The sequence below is a fragment of the Podarcis gaigeae genome (assembly GCF_964106915.1).
Source record: "Podarcis gaigeae genome assembly, chromosome: 6".
NCBI lineage: Eukaryota > Metazoa > Chordata > Lepidosauria > Squamata > Lacertidae > Podarcis > Podarcis gaigeae.
Window position 1 is genome coordinate 81,758,896 of NC_139682.1, and position 18,361 is coordinate 81,777,256.

General features: G+C 44.6%; 1 protein-coding gene across 7 annotated transcripts in view; it reads left to right on the forward strand.

The window, feature by feature from the left end:
• Positions 1 to 705: 705 nt before the first annotated feature.
• Positions 706 to 18,361, forward strand: part of KCNT2 (potassium sodium-activated channel subfamily T member 2) — a 222,263-nt gene continuing 204,607 nt past the window's right edge. For 4 of the 7 annotated variants that reach the window (XM_083745330.1, XM_083745333.1, XM_083745332.1 and 1 more), the window contains exon 1: positions 706 to 1,253. In XM_083745330.1, coding sequence (XP_083601456.1) covers positions 1,159 to 1,253 — 95 coding nt within the window. In that variant the 5' untranslated portion in view covers positions 706 to 1,158. The remainder of the gene's footprint in view (positions 1,254 to 18,361) is intronic. The other 3 variants (XM_083745329.1, XM_083745331.1, XM_083745334.1) reach the window with 1 other exon arrangement.

Below are 18,361 nucleotides of genomic sequence, written 5' to 3' on the forward strand. Positions count from 1 at the left end.
TAAATCCGGCCCGTGGACTGTCCGGGAATCAGCGTGTTTTTACCGGCCCCCTGCTGGAAAAGTATGCCGACCCCTGTATAAGAAGTTGAGTTTTGACTTGAATTTCAAATTGACTGTATGGCTCTCAGCAGCAACTCCTTTTCCAGAAGAACCATTTGTGACAGAGGCAAAGAAATGCACACATTTCTGCCGAGGAAGCTGCTGTTCAAGGCACAGCAGAAAGGAGATTCTGACTAAACATCAGGAAGAACTTCCTGACAGGAGGAGCTGTTGAAGCGGATTCCCTCGGGAGGTGGGGGACTTTCGTCCCTTGGAGATTTTAAAGCAGAGGTTGGATGGCCACCTTCCATGAATATTGAGATTCCTGCATTGCTGGTGGTTGGGCTAACCCCAGATATTCCTTCCAACTCTACAGTTCTACGATCCTATGAGCAAATCCAGTTTGAGAGGAGAGACCCCCCTCCGCGCGCAAACTCATTAATTTGGGAATAATCTCAAAGAACTTAATGGAACTGGATGCAGGTTTATTCTGAGCGCATCTTCCAGACCCGCTAACCGGCTGCTTCTCCCCCAGCCACTTTGTTCTGGCCTGCGCGAGGAAACCCCCCTCTGCCCTCCTTCGGCTAATGAAGCGAGGCTCGTTATTGGTGGACGAGCCGAGGTTCCCGCCGACGTCACCGACCTCCGCTTCCCCACCCGGGCGGTCGCCGATTGGCTGCGCTCTCAGCGGCATCTCCAAACGGCATTTGCATGGCTGGCTGGGGATGTGCTGGCAGAGGATAGGAGCGAGCAAGGCGAGCCTTTTGTTGTCGGCTGGAAGGAGCTGCGCGTGCCTCGGAAGGCGCTGCCCGGTTGGCTGAGACGCAGGCAGGAGCGCGCGCGCGCGCTTCTCCCCCTCCTACTTTGCCTCCTGTTGCGATTTCAGACGCCCGGGCGGGGGAGCTGGAGGAGGGGGAGGGTCTCTCGCGCAGCAGGTGGAGGGGAGTTACAGCCTCACCTGTGGGGAAAAGATAGAGCCCCGCAGCGCCGGCGGCGCCTCCTCTCCGCTCTCGGCTCCAAACGCGTCGCTGCTGCCGCCGTCTTGTCTGCTTGCTGGCTGCTTCTGCTGGTGGTACCTTGCAGCCTGGAGGGTTTATTTCCCTCTCTCCTAAAGGCAGGATGGTGGATCTGGAGAGCGAGGTCCCCCCGCTTCCTCCGAGGTACAGGTTCCGGGATTTGTTGCTGGGCGATCAGGGATGGCAGAACGACGACAGGTGAGTTGGGGGGGAGGTGGAAGGGAGGCTGCTCCGAGGGGATGTTCCTCGAGACGAGGAAGGTGCCTCTGATGACTTTTGCCCTTTGTTTGCAGCACGCATCGCCTAGAGATGCAATGATGCTGGGATGCAGCGTTCCTCTTGCAACTCCGTCGGTCCGTACGTGCGAGGGCTTGCATGCGTGCCCGCAGCTGCACCCGCACGTTTCCCGTGCATATGCATAACGGCTCGCGTGTTCTTGCTGAGGGGGTTTATTTCCTTAGGCTGGCGGCGGCGCCCTGATGTTTATCAGCTCCTCGAAGTTGCCTACGGCATTTCAGTGTCACTTGAGCCGGCGCCAGCCCTTTGTACCTGTTACTCTTCCGTGCGCGCACACGCATTTGTGCCCGTCTTGCAGACCCGTGTAAAGTCTAGCCTACTGCTGTTGTGTGTCTGTGTGTATGTCTACACACACACACAACCCGGCAGTGTGATAGCGCTGTTATCCCACACTAATCTTCTTCCTTATCTGTGGACGCTACATTTCCTACCACCCTTCATGATATATGTCTGTACCTTTACCTTATGTCTGAGGATACACACATGCCCATCAATAATTCCCAGTTCACGCAGGAGATTATCTGCCTCTGATGTGTGTGAGATCCCTGAAGTGTTTACCCAGGCTGGCTTTCCCTTTTGAGGAAAGGATGAAACTACTAGCAGTAATTTCCCCCCTTCTCCCTCTCCCTTTCTCTCCATCAGCTTGTGCCATCTGAAGCCCAGTGCCCGTCTTGAGCATTGCTCCTTCTGTATCACGTGCCCCTTATATTGGGAGAGATGCCTAATAATAAATGCATTGCTTCCATATATGACACGGTGATTGATGCTTGTCAGCTCAGATTGCGATGCACTTCTAAAAACATGGTGTATTTGTTCCACATTGCGCTGATGGTGAATCCCAACCTCAGGTTGGTGGGTGCTCTTCTGGCCAGGTTGTGAGAAATTTCTAAAAACAAAAAGTCCATTTTACAAGCTTCTGTCTCTTAAAGCACATCCTGCTCTTATATGGGGCGTCAGTGGTCTTCTGCCAAGTGGGTGCTAAAGTCCACACCTGTTTTGCTCCAGCAGTCCTGCAGCACTCAGGTGTGCCGAGTCCCTTTCAAATTTCTCCTTAGGGTCTTAAAAAAGAAATGGTATTGATCAAAAGAATATCTTTCTCCAGGACCCATATTTTAAGAATGGATTCTTCTTGCCTACTTTCCCTGATGGGGCTGAGCTACCTTGTCTCAAGTGTTAATTAGATATCCTATCTTTTTACAGTGATAACTGAAATTCAGAATGGGGGAAAAATGTCTTGGTGGATGCTGATTGCGAACAATCTTGCCAGTGTTCCTTGAAACCTGCATGGATACCTTTTTGCTTGAGTGGAATATGGCAGAGAGTCATGGCACAATCCCACCCCTGACCTGTCTGATACATGAAATCCAGCACTATTGCAGCTGTGTACAATCAGAGAATATTCCTAACCAAGCGAGATGGACAACCAAGATGCTGTCCCAAAAACTTGTGCAGCAGATCTCTCTGATTCCCACCCACCAATTTTACCTTTTCATTTATATTTTATGTAAAATGGAATAAAATAATAAAAGGGAGAAAATAGGCATCAGAATTAAAGCAAACCAGAAGGCAAACTGTAGGCAAATTGTGTTACTATCTGTATGATCCTATAAAATATCTCCTTGGATGGAAGTCCCATTATGTACAATGAGACTTACTCCCAGGTATGTGGGAATAGGTTTGCAGCTTGAGAGGCAGTTTTAAAGTCCAATTGTATAGCTATATTAAAAAGAGAGAGAGAGACCACTCTGTATATGGTAAGTGGAATCTAGAAGTTAGAAATCTGGTCCAGCCCCCTGCAATGCAGGAATCTCAGCATAGAATCCTGAAATTGTAGAGTTGCCTGTGCCACTTGGCCAAGTTTGTCAGGTATTGCAGTTCCTTAACCTCTGACTGCTGGTGGGAATGTGAATGATTTAAGACCATCCCAAATATGTTGGTTGTTGTAAAACAACTGATACTATAGAGATCCTTTTTTTTTTTTGCAACTCTGAGCTCTGAGCTGCAGAGGGGAACAAGGAATTGTTCCTGCTCTTCCTTGTGTTTCTGGAAAAAAAAAAAGACATTTTGAGTTGGCTACCCAGGCGAGACAAAATTTGTGGATCCCTGGTGATGCCGCTGCGTCATACAATGTTTTAAGTTAGATATTATGAGGAAGAGGGACAGAAAAGACATGAATCAGGAGCAGCTATGTCTCTTGACTCGTAAGTGAGGGAACAGGAGTATTGAAGAGATAAAAGCAAATTGTTTGCCATTAAACAGAAGAGCTCTTTCTAAGGGAGGCCAACATGGCTCTCTCACGCCTACCATTTTTATGGTCGGCAAACCACTTTTGTTGTAAAAAGTGCACATATGGTTCTGGCTGCATCATTAAAACTGATTGTTGGCAAATGAAAGTTAAAGAAAGGAACCACTGCTGATTTTAAGGAGTCTTTATAGGTGTTCATAGTGTTTTGTTTAAGTTGTAGAGTGAAAGTGACATCCGTGGATTCTTGTACACTCCATGCTAGATTTATCAAGCAGCACTTCTTCTCAAGACAAGATGCTTCAGTAAAGGACACTTTCTGAAGATCACAGGCGTTGGTGCACTATTGTACAGAAGCACGTAGCATTTAATTTGCTAAAATTGCCTAGCCAATATCTGAGAGCAGAGATTTAGACTACTGTAATTGTTGAGCTGAAATGGGGGCCACTGTGGTATGTCCGCTTGGGGCACATCTGTTGGTCAAATTGCAAGTTCAGGTAATTAAGATGTAATGTGATGAGTTTTCATCCAGCAATTTCATATGCTTATGAAAAAGAAAAACAAGGCAGATGAGGAAACCAATCCTTATAAATAGCTGTGACAGTGCCATGTTTGCACCTGTTTGTGCATCCTAATGAGTTTTCTGTAGAACGCCTTGCCCTGAACTTAAGAACACTGGAAACTGCTTTGTACCAGATCAGGCTATTTGCCCATCCACTCCAGTATTGTAAACTCTGATTGGCAGAGGCCTTTAATATATTTTGCTTTTTGATTCTTCTAACAGGAGATGCCAGTTATGAACCTGAACCTCATTTTCCTAAACATCTAGGACTCCGCTACATGGGTAAAGAAAAAGTATTTTAGATGCGTTATAACACTGTGACACCAGATGGCGCTGTTGAGTCCCATCTTTGGCCAACATGATTTCCCTTTAGGAAGTTTAGAATGTGTTTTCCTGAAACGTTTTTTTTTATATGTCTAGATCCAGCCCTAGTCTACTGCTGCTCTATAATCCTTCTCCAGAAATAAATCCACGCAACTCTGCATCTTGAAGCCTACTGAGGCTTCCAGAGACAATACTTGGCTGCTACCACACCTGCTTTGAAATATTCTTTTCAGAAATAAGGCTGCAATCGTAATCATGTTGATTCAGAAGTAAGTCCTCTTCAATCCAATGGGGCTTAACTCTCAAGTAAGTAGGGTTAGGATTGTAGCCTTAGTTTGTTTCATGGAAACATTGATTTTCAGTGATGTTAAATGGGTGGTTCATGTTTGATAGGTGCATATCACTCCTGTGCTATTGTGAAGTTTTTATAACCACATATGAACTTGTTCCTGCACCTGGTTTCCACATGCATTTCCACCACTAGGTTACTCATCGCCATATCATTTGCATCAGAATGTATAAGCAGACATCACACAAAAAAGTATTTACGATGTGAGCTGATATGAATGCTCCATCCATGCATGTGCAAATGGATGCTTTTGTGCTCCCATAATCAATCAATGAATATGTATATGTGAATCAGTACTTGGCCACACTGTATTGCTGAATCCAGCTTTTCCCGACCTTGGCTTGCCAGTTGTTGTTGAACTGCAACTCCCATTGACCGCAGCCAGCATGGTCCAATGGTCAGGTATGATGGGACTTGTAGTTTAACAGAATCGAAGGACCAAAGGTGGGGAAGTGCTGGCCTCATTGAGCAATACTATGCAGCAAACATCTGTGTGCTTACTGCTGCTCTGTTTCAGCGATGAGAGAATGGGTGCTTGTGCTATTCCCCTTGATGGCTAGTTAAACCACAGGTTGGGGCCAAATTTCATGTTGGTTAATACAGTGGTACCTTGGGTTAAGTATTTAATTTGTTCCGGAGGTCCGTTCTTAACCTGAAACTGTTCTTAACCTGAAGCACCACTTTAGCTAATGGGGCCTCCTGCTGCCACAGCGCCACCGGAGCACAATTTCTGTTCTCATCCTGAAGCAAAGTTCTTAACCTGAGGTACTATTTCTGGCTTAGCAGAGTCTGTAACCTGAAGCGTATGTAACCCGAGGTACCACTGTACCTCTATTAGGTACAGTATTTCCATTCCAAACAATCAAAGGCTTTGAGACTGTCCAGGGACATAATTGTCAGTGGGAGTTTGGTTGTTTTCTGTGTTCAACCAGATTCTGCAACTTCCTAATGGAGTCTGTTATGTTGCAACCAGGGACAAAGCCAGCCTGGTCTGGGGCTATTAATTTGTGTAGGAAGCTTTTTAGTCAGTTAGCCAAGATTGATGCAGATATCTTGTAGTCTTTATTTATCAGTGAGATTGGACGGTATGATTCTATTTTGAGGCTATCTTTCAGAGGCTTGGGGTAGAGACTGTTTTGGAGGAGGTCCAAGTTTTCGGGATGGAGGCCCCTATAATAATGTGGGTCATGTACGGTATAAGGATTTCTTTGAATTTCTTGTAGAATTGCTTGCTGTAAAGCCAAAAGGCATGGAGCTTTGTGTGGTTTCAGGTTTTTGAGGACCATCTCTATTTCCTCTGGGGTGATAGGACTGTCCACAAATTCTTGCTCCTCTGCACTTAAGGTTGGCATGGTCAGTCCTGCTAGGAAATTTTTTATTTCCTGCTCAGATGGGTTGCGGGAGGTGTATAGATTGGAGTAAAAATTAGTAAGGTTATTTCTTTGGATGAGAATGTAATACTGCCATCTTTTTTGCTGGTGCAGTGCATAGGTAGGTAAATTGTGACCCAGAGGCCACATGCAACTCGAGCCTCAATTTATGCAGTTCCCTTCTGAAGAGTCCATCCCACCAAAGTTCATTTCTTCCTGTCCATTCCCCCCTTTCTTTTTCTTTGTGTTTTAGCATGGGTTCACTAGCCCTCTCCCTCACAACAAAACACATTTCTATACGGCTTCAGAACAAGTGGAAGGGGGCAACATTTTATTTGCTACAAAGAAATTGATTCCTTTTTGCTCCCCTTGCCATCCTTATTGTTTGCCTGGGAGAATAGAAGTCTTTTCTCAAGCCAAGAACAAATAGGTAGGGTTCTGCTATGTTTGTCTCTGTGATGAAAGGAATTCCTGTCACTGGCTTTCAAGAACAGCAGATATATTTGGGTAGAGAAAAAGGTATGCTTATCTGCAAAACCATCAGTCCAAATGGAATTTCCTTCCAAGTAGATCTGCCTGGAATTGGCAATTCTAATCTGATGTTTACCACTGAAGCAAAGTGGTCTTAATTCTGGATTAGTTAATCTAAAAGAATGTTATCATTGGTTCTGGCTTTGCCTACGGCTGATATGCAGTCCCTGACCGATTCCCCCAAGGGAATATGGCTTTCGCTGGGAAAAAAAGGGTTCCCACTGGATGCTTTAAAGCTTAGACACTCCCTGTCAATATCACTTCAGAGGTCTGTATTTCTCTCTATGCAGTAAAGGGATCCCTGACTGTTAGGTTCAGTCGCAGACAACTCTGGGGTTGCGGCGCTCATCTTGCTTTACTGACCAAGGGAGCCGGCGTACAGCTTCTGGGTCATGTGGCCAGTATGACTAAGCCGCTTTCTGGCAAACCAGAGCAGCACACAGAAACGCCATTTACCTTCCCGCTGGAGCGGTACCTATTTATCTTTGCACTTTGACGTGCTTTCAAACTGCTAGGTTGGCAGGAGCTGGGACCGAGCAACGGGAGCTTACCCTGTCGCAGGGGTTCAAACTGCCGACCTTCTGATTGGCAAGCCCTAGGCTCTGTGGTTTAACCCACAGCACCACCCACATCCCCTCTATGCAGTAGTGTCTGCTAATATTCAGCAGTAAGGATCCTTAATAATATGAAAGGGAAATATGTGATATCCATTCCTGAAACAGAGGATCAAAATAAGGATGGGGCATGTTTGCGAACATAACTGGAATTCTATTTAATCATAATTGATCAGGGTTAAAGTTTAATGGTTACTCTGCTAAGGCACAACATCTTGTTTCAGTCAGAATCACTTTACAAATGATTGATATTGACATACTGAAAGGACAAAAATATGGGATCTTTTGATCAATGGATAGATGAGACGACAACTCTTGCAACCCATGAACAGATCACTTTCAGACAAAGGTTATGTATGGACACATTTAATGATGTTGGAACGTATTTTTTGAAACCATGGTGACCCATGAATCAACGTATACTTGAGGGAAAAATAAGTTCATCCATTTACATATATTTTATACAGTTCTGTAACCTTAGTTAACTTTTATTGTCACGTGGTTACTTTTGTTTTCCTCTACCTTTTAAATTCTTTATGTATTTTCTCTTTTACTTTAAATCACTGTAATATTCTTAATAAAATAATAATAATCGGAGCATACAACTCCAAAAAAGAGAAGAAAAACACTTTACAGAAGAAACTAAGAATCTTAATTAAAATGTCTGCTTCAAACCTTATTTCTGATTAAACTAATTCCTCCTAGAATGGCTATTTGTTCTAGTAGGCCAGTAAAGCACTTACAGCCCCTTCCAGGATCTTTTATTTCCCTTCAGGGAAATAAACTGAATTGCCCTGCCTAGCAACTCCCTAACCACCCAAGCTAATCCCTAGCCAAGCTATTTCTTAGCCCTATAAATCCTATCCAGGCTCTAACCAAGTCCTATCTGATAGTTTAGCTTTCAGGTGCTAACTTTCCACTCCCTCTTGATTGGTTGACACTCTTGCCAGCCCTGATTGGCTTCTGGGTCTGCAGGAGGATGACCCAAGGTCTGATGGTCACAGGTAGGGTCTGGGGAATGAGAAACTAGGATCCCAGGAATAGTTTGACCCAGAAGAGTGTCCCAGCAGACTGGGAGGAAGAGACTTGGATCCCAGGGTGGGGCTTAGCAGGGTGTGAGATGAGCACAGGATATCCGAAGCCTGATGTCTCCCAATGTGGAGTTGCATCTGGCTTCTCCCCCTGTCAACAGGGTGGCCTCCCTTCCTGGTGAGGCATCTGGGTAAAGGTCTAGCATTGAGCCATCTGTCTCCAAGGTCATGGCAGCATCAGCCCTGCTGCAAACCTGCATCACAGAAGCGGCCTCTGCAGAGGAAGAGTTGTTTGTTTGCCTAGTCCTGAGCTCAGGACATGAACCATGCAAATGGATGTCCCTGTCCTGCTCTTCCAAAGAAGGGGGGGCACATTCCTAGTGTTGCATCAACATCTTGGCTATGCCTAGCATTGTCTTGTTGTACTCCACCATGCGTCACCTACTTGTAGCCTGTCGCCCTATGTTGGGACACTATAGCATGGGTGGCACTGTGGTCTAAACCACTGAGCCTCTTGGGCTTGCCGATCAGAAGGTTGGCAGTTCGGTAATCCCCATGATGGGGTGAGCTCCTGTTGCTCTGTCCCAGCTCCTGCCAATCTAGCAGTTCAAAAGCATGCCCGTGGAAGTAGATAAATAGGTACCACTGTGACGGGAAGGTAAACGGCATTTCTGTGCACTCTGACTTCTGTCACAGTGTTCCGTTGCGCCAGAAATGGTTTAGTCATGCTGGCCACATGACCTGGAAAGCTGTCTGTGGACAAGCAAGATGAGTGCCGCAACCCCATAGTCGCCTTTGACTAGACTTAACTGTCCAGGGGTCCTTTACCTTCACCTTTTAGTGCTTTGCTCAATAAGGTTTTCAAACTTCCAGATGTGGTTACGAGTCCAGTTTCAAGTCCAAGGAGAAGAGCCAAGACAGACACCAACTTTTCCCCATCAACAAGTGATCGGTACTTTCAAGGGTGATGGCACACATGAATTGTGCAGGAGCTTTTCATGTGTGCCCATCGCTCCTGCATAAGCCTCCCCTTTCATGCAGAAAGTTTTTGTATCTGCTGCTGTTGAGAGATGGAATCAGAATTTGGGAAGCATGGATTGTGAACCTTTTGTGGAGCTGCCATGGATAAACTAGACTAGAGTATCCCTAGGGAATCAGAAGAAAATTAAATATTTTCTCCTTGAAATACTTTGGTTAGTATTTATGGAAGCGTCTGACTTCCTATGCTTGAAATAGCTACAATGGTTCATTATCTTAAGCAGAAATTGAAAATATTCAGTTGGCATTTTAGCTTAAATGGAGAATGAAAGAGAGTTCACAGATCTGAATTGCAAAAGACTGTGCCAATTAAGTAAATCACTTTTTGTTTTTTGCTGTGACATTAGCACTTATGTGGATGACTAGTGTGTACATATTTTCATAGAAACATTATTGCTCTTGGGGAAATTTTTGGTTACATTGCCATAGAAACTGTCAGACCTCACTGATAGGAAATATTTAATGAAGAAGGATTGCATAACCTAGTGGTCCCTCGAGAGGCAGACAACTCTTTTGCTGTGCTTTGGCCAACACTGATTTATTTGGAGAATGATAACAACACAAATGTGTCACTGGCAAATATGATGCCTTTCTGCCCCTTTCCTAAAGGAACATGTGCGCACGTGGCTATAGAATTGCTCCAGTTCCTCTCTGTGGGCTGCTGTAAATAGAATACAATATTCATTTCTCACATTTATTCCTTGTTCCTCTGCCTTCTGCCTTCACTGTTTTCCCTGTTGCTTTCTAAAGTGTAATGCACATTATGATGCTATATTAATAATCTTCTCTTTGTGCTAAGGACTAGTCTGTGTGGGCCATTTGGCGGTAGGGTGAGAGTTGGGAATTGATAAGTGGGCTGGTTCCACTTGTGTGGAACTGATCATAGTGCAGATACTACAGGGTGCACACTTTATCTAGTGATACCTGCTTGGAGCTGTCCAATAACCCTTGGTTCATGCTTTCCTGGGGACTCGTTGCTCATGTTGTTGTTGTTTAGTCATGTCCGACTCTTTGTGACCCATGGACCAAAGGACGCCAGGCACTCTTGTCTTCCACTGCCTCCTGCAGTTTGGTCAAACTCATGCTGGTAGCTTCGAGAACACTGTCCAACCATCTCGTCCTCTGTTGTCTCCTTCTCCTTGTGCCCTCCACCTTTCCCAACATCAGGGTCCTTTCCAGGGAGTCTTCTCTTCTCATGAGGTGGCTAAAGCATTGGAGCCCCAGCTTCAGGATCTGTCCTTCCAGTGAGCACTCAGGGCTGATTTCCTTAAGAATGGATAGGTTTGATCTTCTTGCAGTCCCTGGGACTCTCAAGAGTCTCCTCCAGCACCATAATTCAAAAGCATCAATTCTTTGGCGATCAGCCTTCTTTATGGTCCAGCTCTCACATCCATACATCACTACTGAGAAAACCATAGCTTTAACTATATGGACCTTTGTTGGCAAGGTGATGTGTCTCTGCTTTTTAAGATGCTGTCTAGGTTTGTCATTGCTTTTCTCCCAAGAAGCAGGTTTCTTTGTTCATACCTACACAATTAAGTGTGGCGTGGAGAAGTTTCAGGTGTGATTTAGGGGACGTCAAATGCTTTGTTGTCTGAGGCAGAGGGGGAAATGCATTCCCCATCCCAGAAAATCAAAGGGCATAATACTCAGGCTGGTCAAATTATTTTGATACCTCTGGCATTTATACACAGAACAGTGAAAAGCTTCCCACTGGATTTTCCTATGTGAAGAGGAGAAGGGAAGATGGGCAGAAGGGGTGCTTACAACCGAATAATAACACTCTAAACTTTGCTTTTTAGGGGGGTGGGGTGGAAAGTATGGGGAGCCATACTGGCCAAGAAACCGCCCCCCCCCAGTATTGCTTAGAAATGTAGGCAAATTGCCTGTATCTTCTCTACACACTGCATGTGACCAGAAGTGCACTTGTTGAAATTTTTATACATAACTGTACTATTATAGTAAAGTTAAGCAGCTCTTCAGTCTGAGTTTTGCAAAAATCACATTACTTAAAAAGATTTCTCACTCGGTGGTATTGTGTGGTTCGTGTCATCAGAACAAATTAGATATGGCAAAACTACAAGACTTGAAGGAGAGCCACTCAGCTTGGCGAACCAACTGATAAACCTTGGATAGTGCGTTCTAGTGCTGAGATATGGTGGTGTTCATTCTTTCTTTTGTTATAAGAAAGCCTGGGGAAAGGGTGGAGCAGGAGCTAGGAGGCCTGTATAAGCTAGGAGGGCTATATGAAGAACCTGCCCGGAGCTCAGCAGTTTGCAACATAATGCTATGCTTGCTTACCTGGAAGAAAACCAGGCTAAGATGAATTTGATTGCTCCCGACTAAGTGTTTAGAATTGCAGTGTAATGAACAAGAGCAGCTTATAGAGTATTTTGGGGTGTGGAGAGAGGGGCTTCTTCAGTTCTACCAAATTCATATTTGTGTGTGTGACTACATTTGGCTATTAGCAAGTACATAACTGAGCACATTTCAGTAAAGAATAGTGTTTTAAACAGAACAAAGTGCAAAACTGGTGTGAGGACAACTGAAAGAATTTAGCTTTGGCAAGGTTGTTTTTGTGAGTTACGAACATATTTTACCAGCAGACTTTTCAGTTGGGCACATATGCTTTAAGGATGTAATTTCCAGCCCATAATACATAGGGTTATTGAATACTTTGCTCACTCAGTAGATCATGTGTGCATTTTTTAGAACAGGGGTTTCAAACCAGATGTTGCTCCACCCTCCCCAATCATTCGCTGTGCTGTCAGGGCTGCTGGGAGTTGGAACCAACAATATCTGCAGGGCCACAGGTTGTTAAGTATAGATGGTTTAATTGACACTGAAATGAGAATGTCGAAATTTGTCTTGGTGAAACAGTGTAAACATTTTCCATGAGGCAACATTGAAAACAAGAAGAGCTCTCTCTGAGCTGCAACTAGTTAATGATTACCTGTTGATTGTTTTTCTACTCTGTGCTGATCATGTGAAGAAGGTATTGGGTTGCAAATTCACCATCTCCAAAGGTGTGGTGTTTTTAGTGTTTCTGAATGCTACAGGGAGAACAATGCATGTAAATGGCTCTCCAACAGCTGTATAGCTTAAGCCCAATGGAGGCTGGAATGGGGGAGAGACACAGTTTGAAGTTTCAGAATTTTCTTTTATTTCTAAGAAGCCAAGCTTGTGCTGGACAGCACAAGACCTTGCATGGCTATTTTGGATTTATCCTTTGATGTATTCCGTTTTATTTTAAAGAGTTCTGCTAGTAAAATTTGAACAACATTTTTATGGGTCTGGACAATGTTTCATTTCCAAAAGGAGTCCACTTCAGTGAGATTTACTGCTGCGTTAGACCAAGCTGTAGGAAGAAGAACTTACTTTCCAGTGAACTGGATGCTTAAGTTTGGTTCAAGCTAATTGCTAAGAGAAGAAAGAGCAGAAGAACATTGACTGGAAATCCTATTCTGATCTATGGCGTATGCCTTCGGTGCAGATTTGGGCTATATTGCTCCCACCTAATTGAATAGCTTATAATGATCAGCCATCCTATCCCAGATATTCCATTTCCAGTATGTGACAGGATGATGATTTGAGGTCGGAAATACAATTCTGTTGCTAGAATGATAAGATAATGAGCAGCGATCACCTTCCACCTAATGCCGTGAGTGCTAACCCCCAAGGGGTATGTATAAATAGCTCTCCTACACAATTGGTGTCATTGTGGGAATATACTTGCACTTCATTAAAATTGCTCTTTTGGTTCTAATAGTCAGTATAACAAAAAAAACAAACCCTACCCCAATTATTTTACCGTGAATATATTAAGCCATTTCTAACTGTGTTTGTTAGACGTTTAGCTGGCATTTGTCAGTGACAACGGCAGTAATTCTGAATGAACTTCCCAGAAAGGGAATTGGACCACTACATTTGATCAGGCTGCAGATGTAAGAGAGTCTGGAATGGATTTTAGGTCATATTCTGTACAAGCAGGAGTGCAATGAGGGTTCCTGAGTCTGTGAAGTGTCCCAGGTGAACTCTGAAGCTCACTAGGGTTTCATTGTGTGTATGCAAGGTTTTCTTCTGCAGAGAAAATAGCTCCCCAAACATAGCAAGATGGTCTGCCTCCTGCAATGAAAAATCAACAGGAAGAAGTCTTCACCGGTGTCAGGAGAAGAGACAGGCCACCCAGGAGACTTACAATAAATCAGAGGGACACTGTGATAGATGAAGTCTCCAGAAAGCATGAGCTGAGGGAGCTTTCTTGAGATTTATCCTGTCACAGAAGAAGAGTTTGGATTTGATATCCCGCTTTATCACTACCCGAAGGAGTCTCAAAGCAGCTAACATTCTCCTTTCCCTTCCTCCCCCACAACAAACACTCTGTGGGGTGAGTGGGGCTGAGGGACTTCAGAGTGACGGGCCCAAGGTCACCCAGCAGCTGCATGTGGAGGAGCGGAGACGCGAACCCAGTTCCTTAGATTACGAATCTACTGCTCTTAACCACTATACCACATTGGCTCCTGCACAAGTCCAATTCCAACCTCTATAGGGCATTTTTGGATAGGCAGGTACTGCAATCGACCCAGACATTGCTTATTGGGGAAGTGGTACTGTGGCTAACCATGCTTTATTTTTGTGGAGCACCTCGATTGGCTCGGATTTGTGTGTTGTCTCCCCTGTGGTGTGTTTTCATGGTTGCCTTTGGCTGCTGCTTGTTATTGACTTTCTGTCGGAACCTTGGGCCAAATAACCTGTTTGGAGGTGGAGAAACAGGAGCTGTAAGGAGAAGAACAGATGACTGGGTGCCTGAGAGGGACATATCCAAGAGATGGAGACAGCAGGATGCTCCTAATGCTGTGGGTTAACCATTAATGGTGGCTGTGTTGGTTGAAGTTTGGAGCTTCAGGCAACTCCCCAAATGGATCCTGCACTCCTGTCACAGGCTGCAAGGGAATGGGTGTCAAATTGATGGGACTATGGAATCATTTATCTAGCCAGAGCATCCTAAGTGGACCCATGAAGGTCAAGATCCCCTCACAGGTGGGGCTTGGGAGGGGACAATATGAATCCCTCTTCACACAGGGCTTGCTCAGTTACTTGCCAATAAGTAGTGCTGGTTTTGTAGAAATAGAGGTGCCCAAACTCACCATGAATGCCTCCCTCGTTCTCTTATAATGGCAGTGGCGCCCACCTAAGAGGCGGCAGAGCCGATTTCCGGTGAGTTCTGCCTGGAAAAAATAATCCTGGCGTTAAATAGAAATTGTGTCCTGATATCTCCAGAGCATAGCTGTCAAGCGTCCCTTATTTGGCAGGACAGTCCCTTATTCCAGCGCCATGCCCCGCTGCTGTACCTTATTGATGATGTCTCTTAAATAAGCTACTGAAGGTAATGGGACCCTTTCTATGTCCAGCTTGCTTTGTCAATAACAAATCGTTGCTGTTTTTTTGTGTTGAATATATGCTATATGGTAATTTATGGACCTAATAGGTATCTAAAGCCATTTGCACACAACAAAATATGTATTTTATAAAAGTAATTGTTGATCCCTTATTTTGGCTGCTGATTCCTTATTTTCGAGGCTGCTGGTCGCTTATTTTCAAATCTGTAAGTTGACAGCTATGCTCCAGAGCATACAATGAAAAACGATGGATTAGCTTAACATGGTTGGAGGGTTGCGCAATTAATTAGTAGATGTTCATGTTTATCTTTCCTTTTACAAGCTCTGTTTTCCTACGGATGTAACCTTTTCAAAGCAATTTTCTCTTTGATATAACAGTGGGTCTATACCCAATCCAAATTCAGGAGCTGCATAACTAGACAAACATCGTGTTGAAGGGACATCTTGCTAAGAAGGGGCTGGGGGGTTGCCAGGTGTGTGTGACTTTGCTGCCCTTTGAAAATTGGCTCTTTATGCACACTTTAAGCTCCATTTGGTTTAACAGAGCTAATGTGCTCATAATTGTGTTTTGTGCTGTGGTCTTTTATCTTCCCCCCCTCGGCACCAGTAAATGCAAGACTTGACCTTCTGCAAGTTCCCACACTCAGATATTGACATTTTGTTGCCCGTGGTGATACCAAGGCAAAGCTTGCCACAGAGATGAAAATCTTTGCAATGGATATTCGATACTTTGCCTGTGTGAAGCCTGAGCCATTTATTCAGCATCTATCTTGACAGATTATATATGTGTGTGTGTGTGTGTGTGTGTGTGTGTGTGTGTGTATTATAGGTGCCTTCCTGGAGGGCTCCCAAAATCCTGAAGTTGGTACCAACATTTAGGGAAAGCTGAACCAACATTTAGGGACAAGTCATCTTAAACAATCCTGAACCATTAACTGGTTAACCTTTTTTTTTTTTTACAATCCACAGATGCAAATGCACAAATGAATTATCTCATCTGAAGCTGCACATCTGTAGTATATGTTGGTTACTCCTTAGTTTAGGGCAGGTGATGAATGGCCATTTGCTTTTATTTTGGATATGCAAAAGCAAAATACATATATGATTCTTCTCCCACTTTTCTAATACACATGTTAGTGCTATAGAAGGGAAGAAATGGCACTGAGAGAAAACTGCATGTACAGGGATATGTGCCGACATGAACAGAGCCAGCCAAAGTAAGCCTAAGTTACCTTTATTCAGGGATTTGACTTGCCCCACCCTTCTTCTTTTGGGTTGCTAGGTCTTGGTACTGAAACGAAAGTAGTTTAGAATAGGTCCAAGTCTCTGCTTGCCTCATTCTGCTCCTGCCACAACCAGTGTTAGAAACTCAGATATGCAAGCTAGATGCCAAATGGTTCCTTAAACCAAGGCTGCAGTCACCAAAAGGGAATGTCTAGTTGCCATTTTTGCAAAAGACAGCTCTTAAGTCTTATTTTTCAAATGATGGACTGGCTGCAATTGATTCTCAGTTGAACATCAGGCTAATTTAGATGACAACCCTGAGCTAGGTTAAGAGCTTAGAGAACTTCAAGAAGATTCATTTGATCCAGGGACATTCCACATATATATTGGAGTACCTCTTTCGGAGGTACTTGAAGGTAAAGGGTAAAGGGACCCCTGACCATTAGGTCTAGTCATGACCTACTCTGGGGTAGCGGCGCTCATCTCGCTTTATTGGCTGAGGGAGTCTGTGTACAGCTTCTGGGTCATGTGGCCAGCATGACTAAGCTGCTTCTGGTGAACCAGAGCAGCACATGGAAACACCGTTTACCTTCCCGCCAGAGCGGTACCTATTTATCTACTTGCACTTTGACGTGCTTTCGAACTGCTAGGTTGGCAGGAGCAGGGACTGAGCAATGGGAACTCACCCCGTTTCGGGGATTCGAACCGCCGACCTTCTGATCGGCAAGTCCAAGGCTCTGTGGTTTAACCCACAGCGCCACCCGCGTTCCCATTGGAGGTACTTACACTAGTGTAAATTCTGCTGGCTGAGCCAGAGTGAGGGACTTCTATCACTTCACAGTGCCAGCTGAGCCCTGGCTCAGCCCTGAAAGTCCACGAACTGCTGAATCCCGTTCCTTTCATCTCTGGAGATCTTGACTTTGTACCACACTGTTTGTCTTTCTTTTGCAGACTGTGTAATGCATGTGTCTGCTAAGTAGCTGGACAGGGAGGGGATCAGAGTAGGTACTTGGGACAGAAACAACATTGTTGAAGAGTATCTTCAGATAGCTCATGTGAATAATATTTCACTCTGGAAAGTGAACGTTCCGCATAAGGAGGGCAAGGGTTCTGTGACTTAAATGGGCAAACTACTATCAATCCATAATAGTTGCTGGAAAGGGTACATTGCAAATTCACTTAGGGAATTCCCAATAAATGTGGTGATGACTACTAGCCTGAATAGCTTTTAAAAGGATTACTCAGATTCATAGAGGGTATGTCTGTTAATGACTGTTAGTGCTAAAAATCACATCGGAGGCAGTGCACCTTTGACTAAAAAGAGGGTAGAAATGAGCCTCAAAGGGATATCTCTCTCCATCTTCCTCGGCTTGTGAGCCTCCTAGGGTTTCTGGCTGAGCAATGCTGGAGCTTTTGGGCTGACCTCAGCAAGGTACACATTGTATTTTTAGGTTCTTATGCACATGGCTGTAAAGTACAAACTGTCTTTACAAAAGAAAAAGTATTATCCCCCTACCGGCGTTGCGACTTGTTTAAAAGAGAGAGCAGGCTTTCTGTTTACATGCAAAATAGGCTAAGAGAAAAACAATATTATAAGCACCTGTTTGGGCGATAAAAAATAGCAAACGGTCTTGTAAATCACTTGGCAACAATAAAGAACCTAGAGGTATAAGTAAAGTATTCTGTAGGGGAGAAAACAGTACTAAAGGTTCAGAAAATAGTGGAAAGGTTTTGATTGTTTTGGCACTTGGGTACCGTAAACGCAGCTGGCTAGAAGAATAGCGGTAGACCTTGGAGGTTTGTTGTTTTGATAGTTGTCTAATGGTGGAAATTGCTTTCTGTTGCTTAAATTTTCATTTGAGCTACCCGAGCAGATTGGCAAAAGCTCATCCTAATTATGACTGATGCCAGGATAGTGTTTTCCACTGGTATTTTTACTTGGGGATTTGGCACAGGTTTTTAACACATGGAGCTGCCCTAATATGGAAAGGGTCTTGTGTTCTATTCGCCTCTTTCCTCTGTTTAGCTTTCAGGATGCAGTGAACTGTAGAGCACTGGGAAATGGCAACAGTGGGCTCCACATAGGTAAAGGTAAAGGTACCCCTGCCCGTACGGGCCAGTCTTGACAGACTCTGGGGTTGTGCGCCCATCTCACTTAAGAGGCCAGGGGCCAGCACTGTCCGAAGACACTTCTGGGTCATGTGGCCAGCGTGACATCGCTGCTCTGGCGAGCCAGAGCTGCACACAGAAACGCCGTTTACCTTCCCGCTAGTAAGCGGTCCCTATTTATCTACTTGCACCCGGGGGTGCTTTCAAACTGCTAGG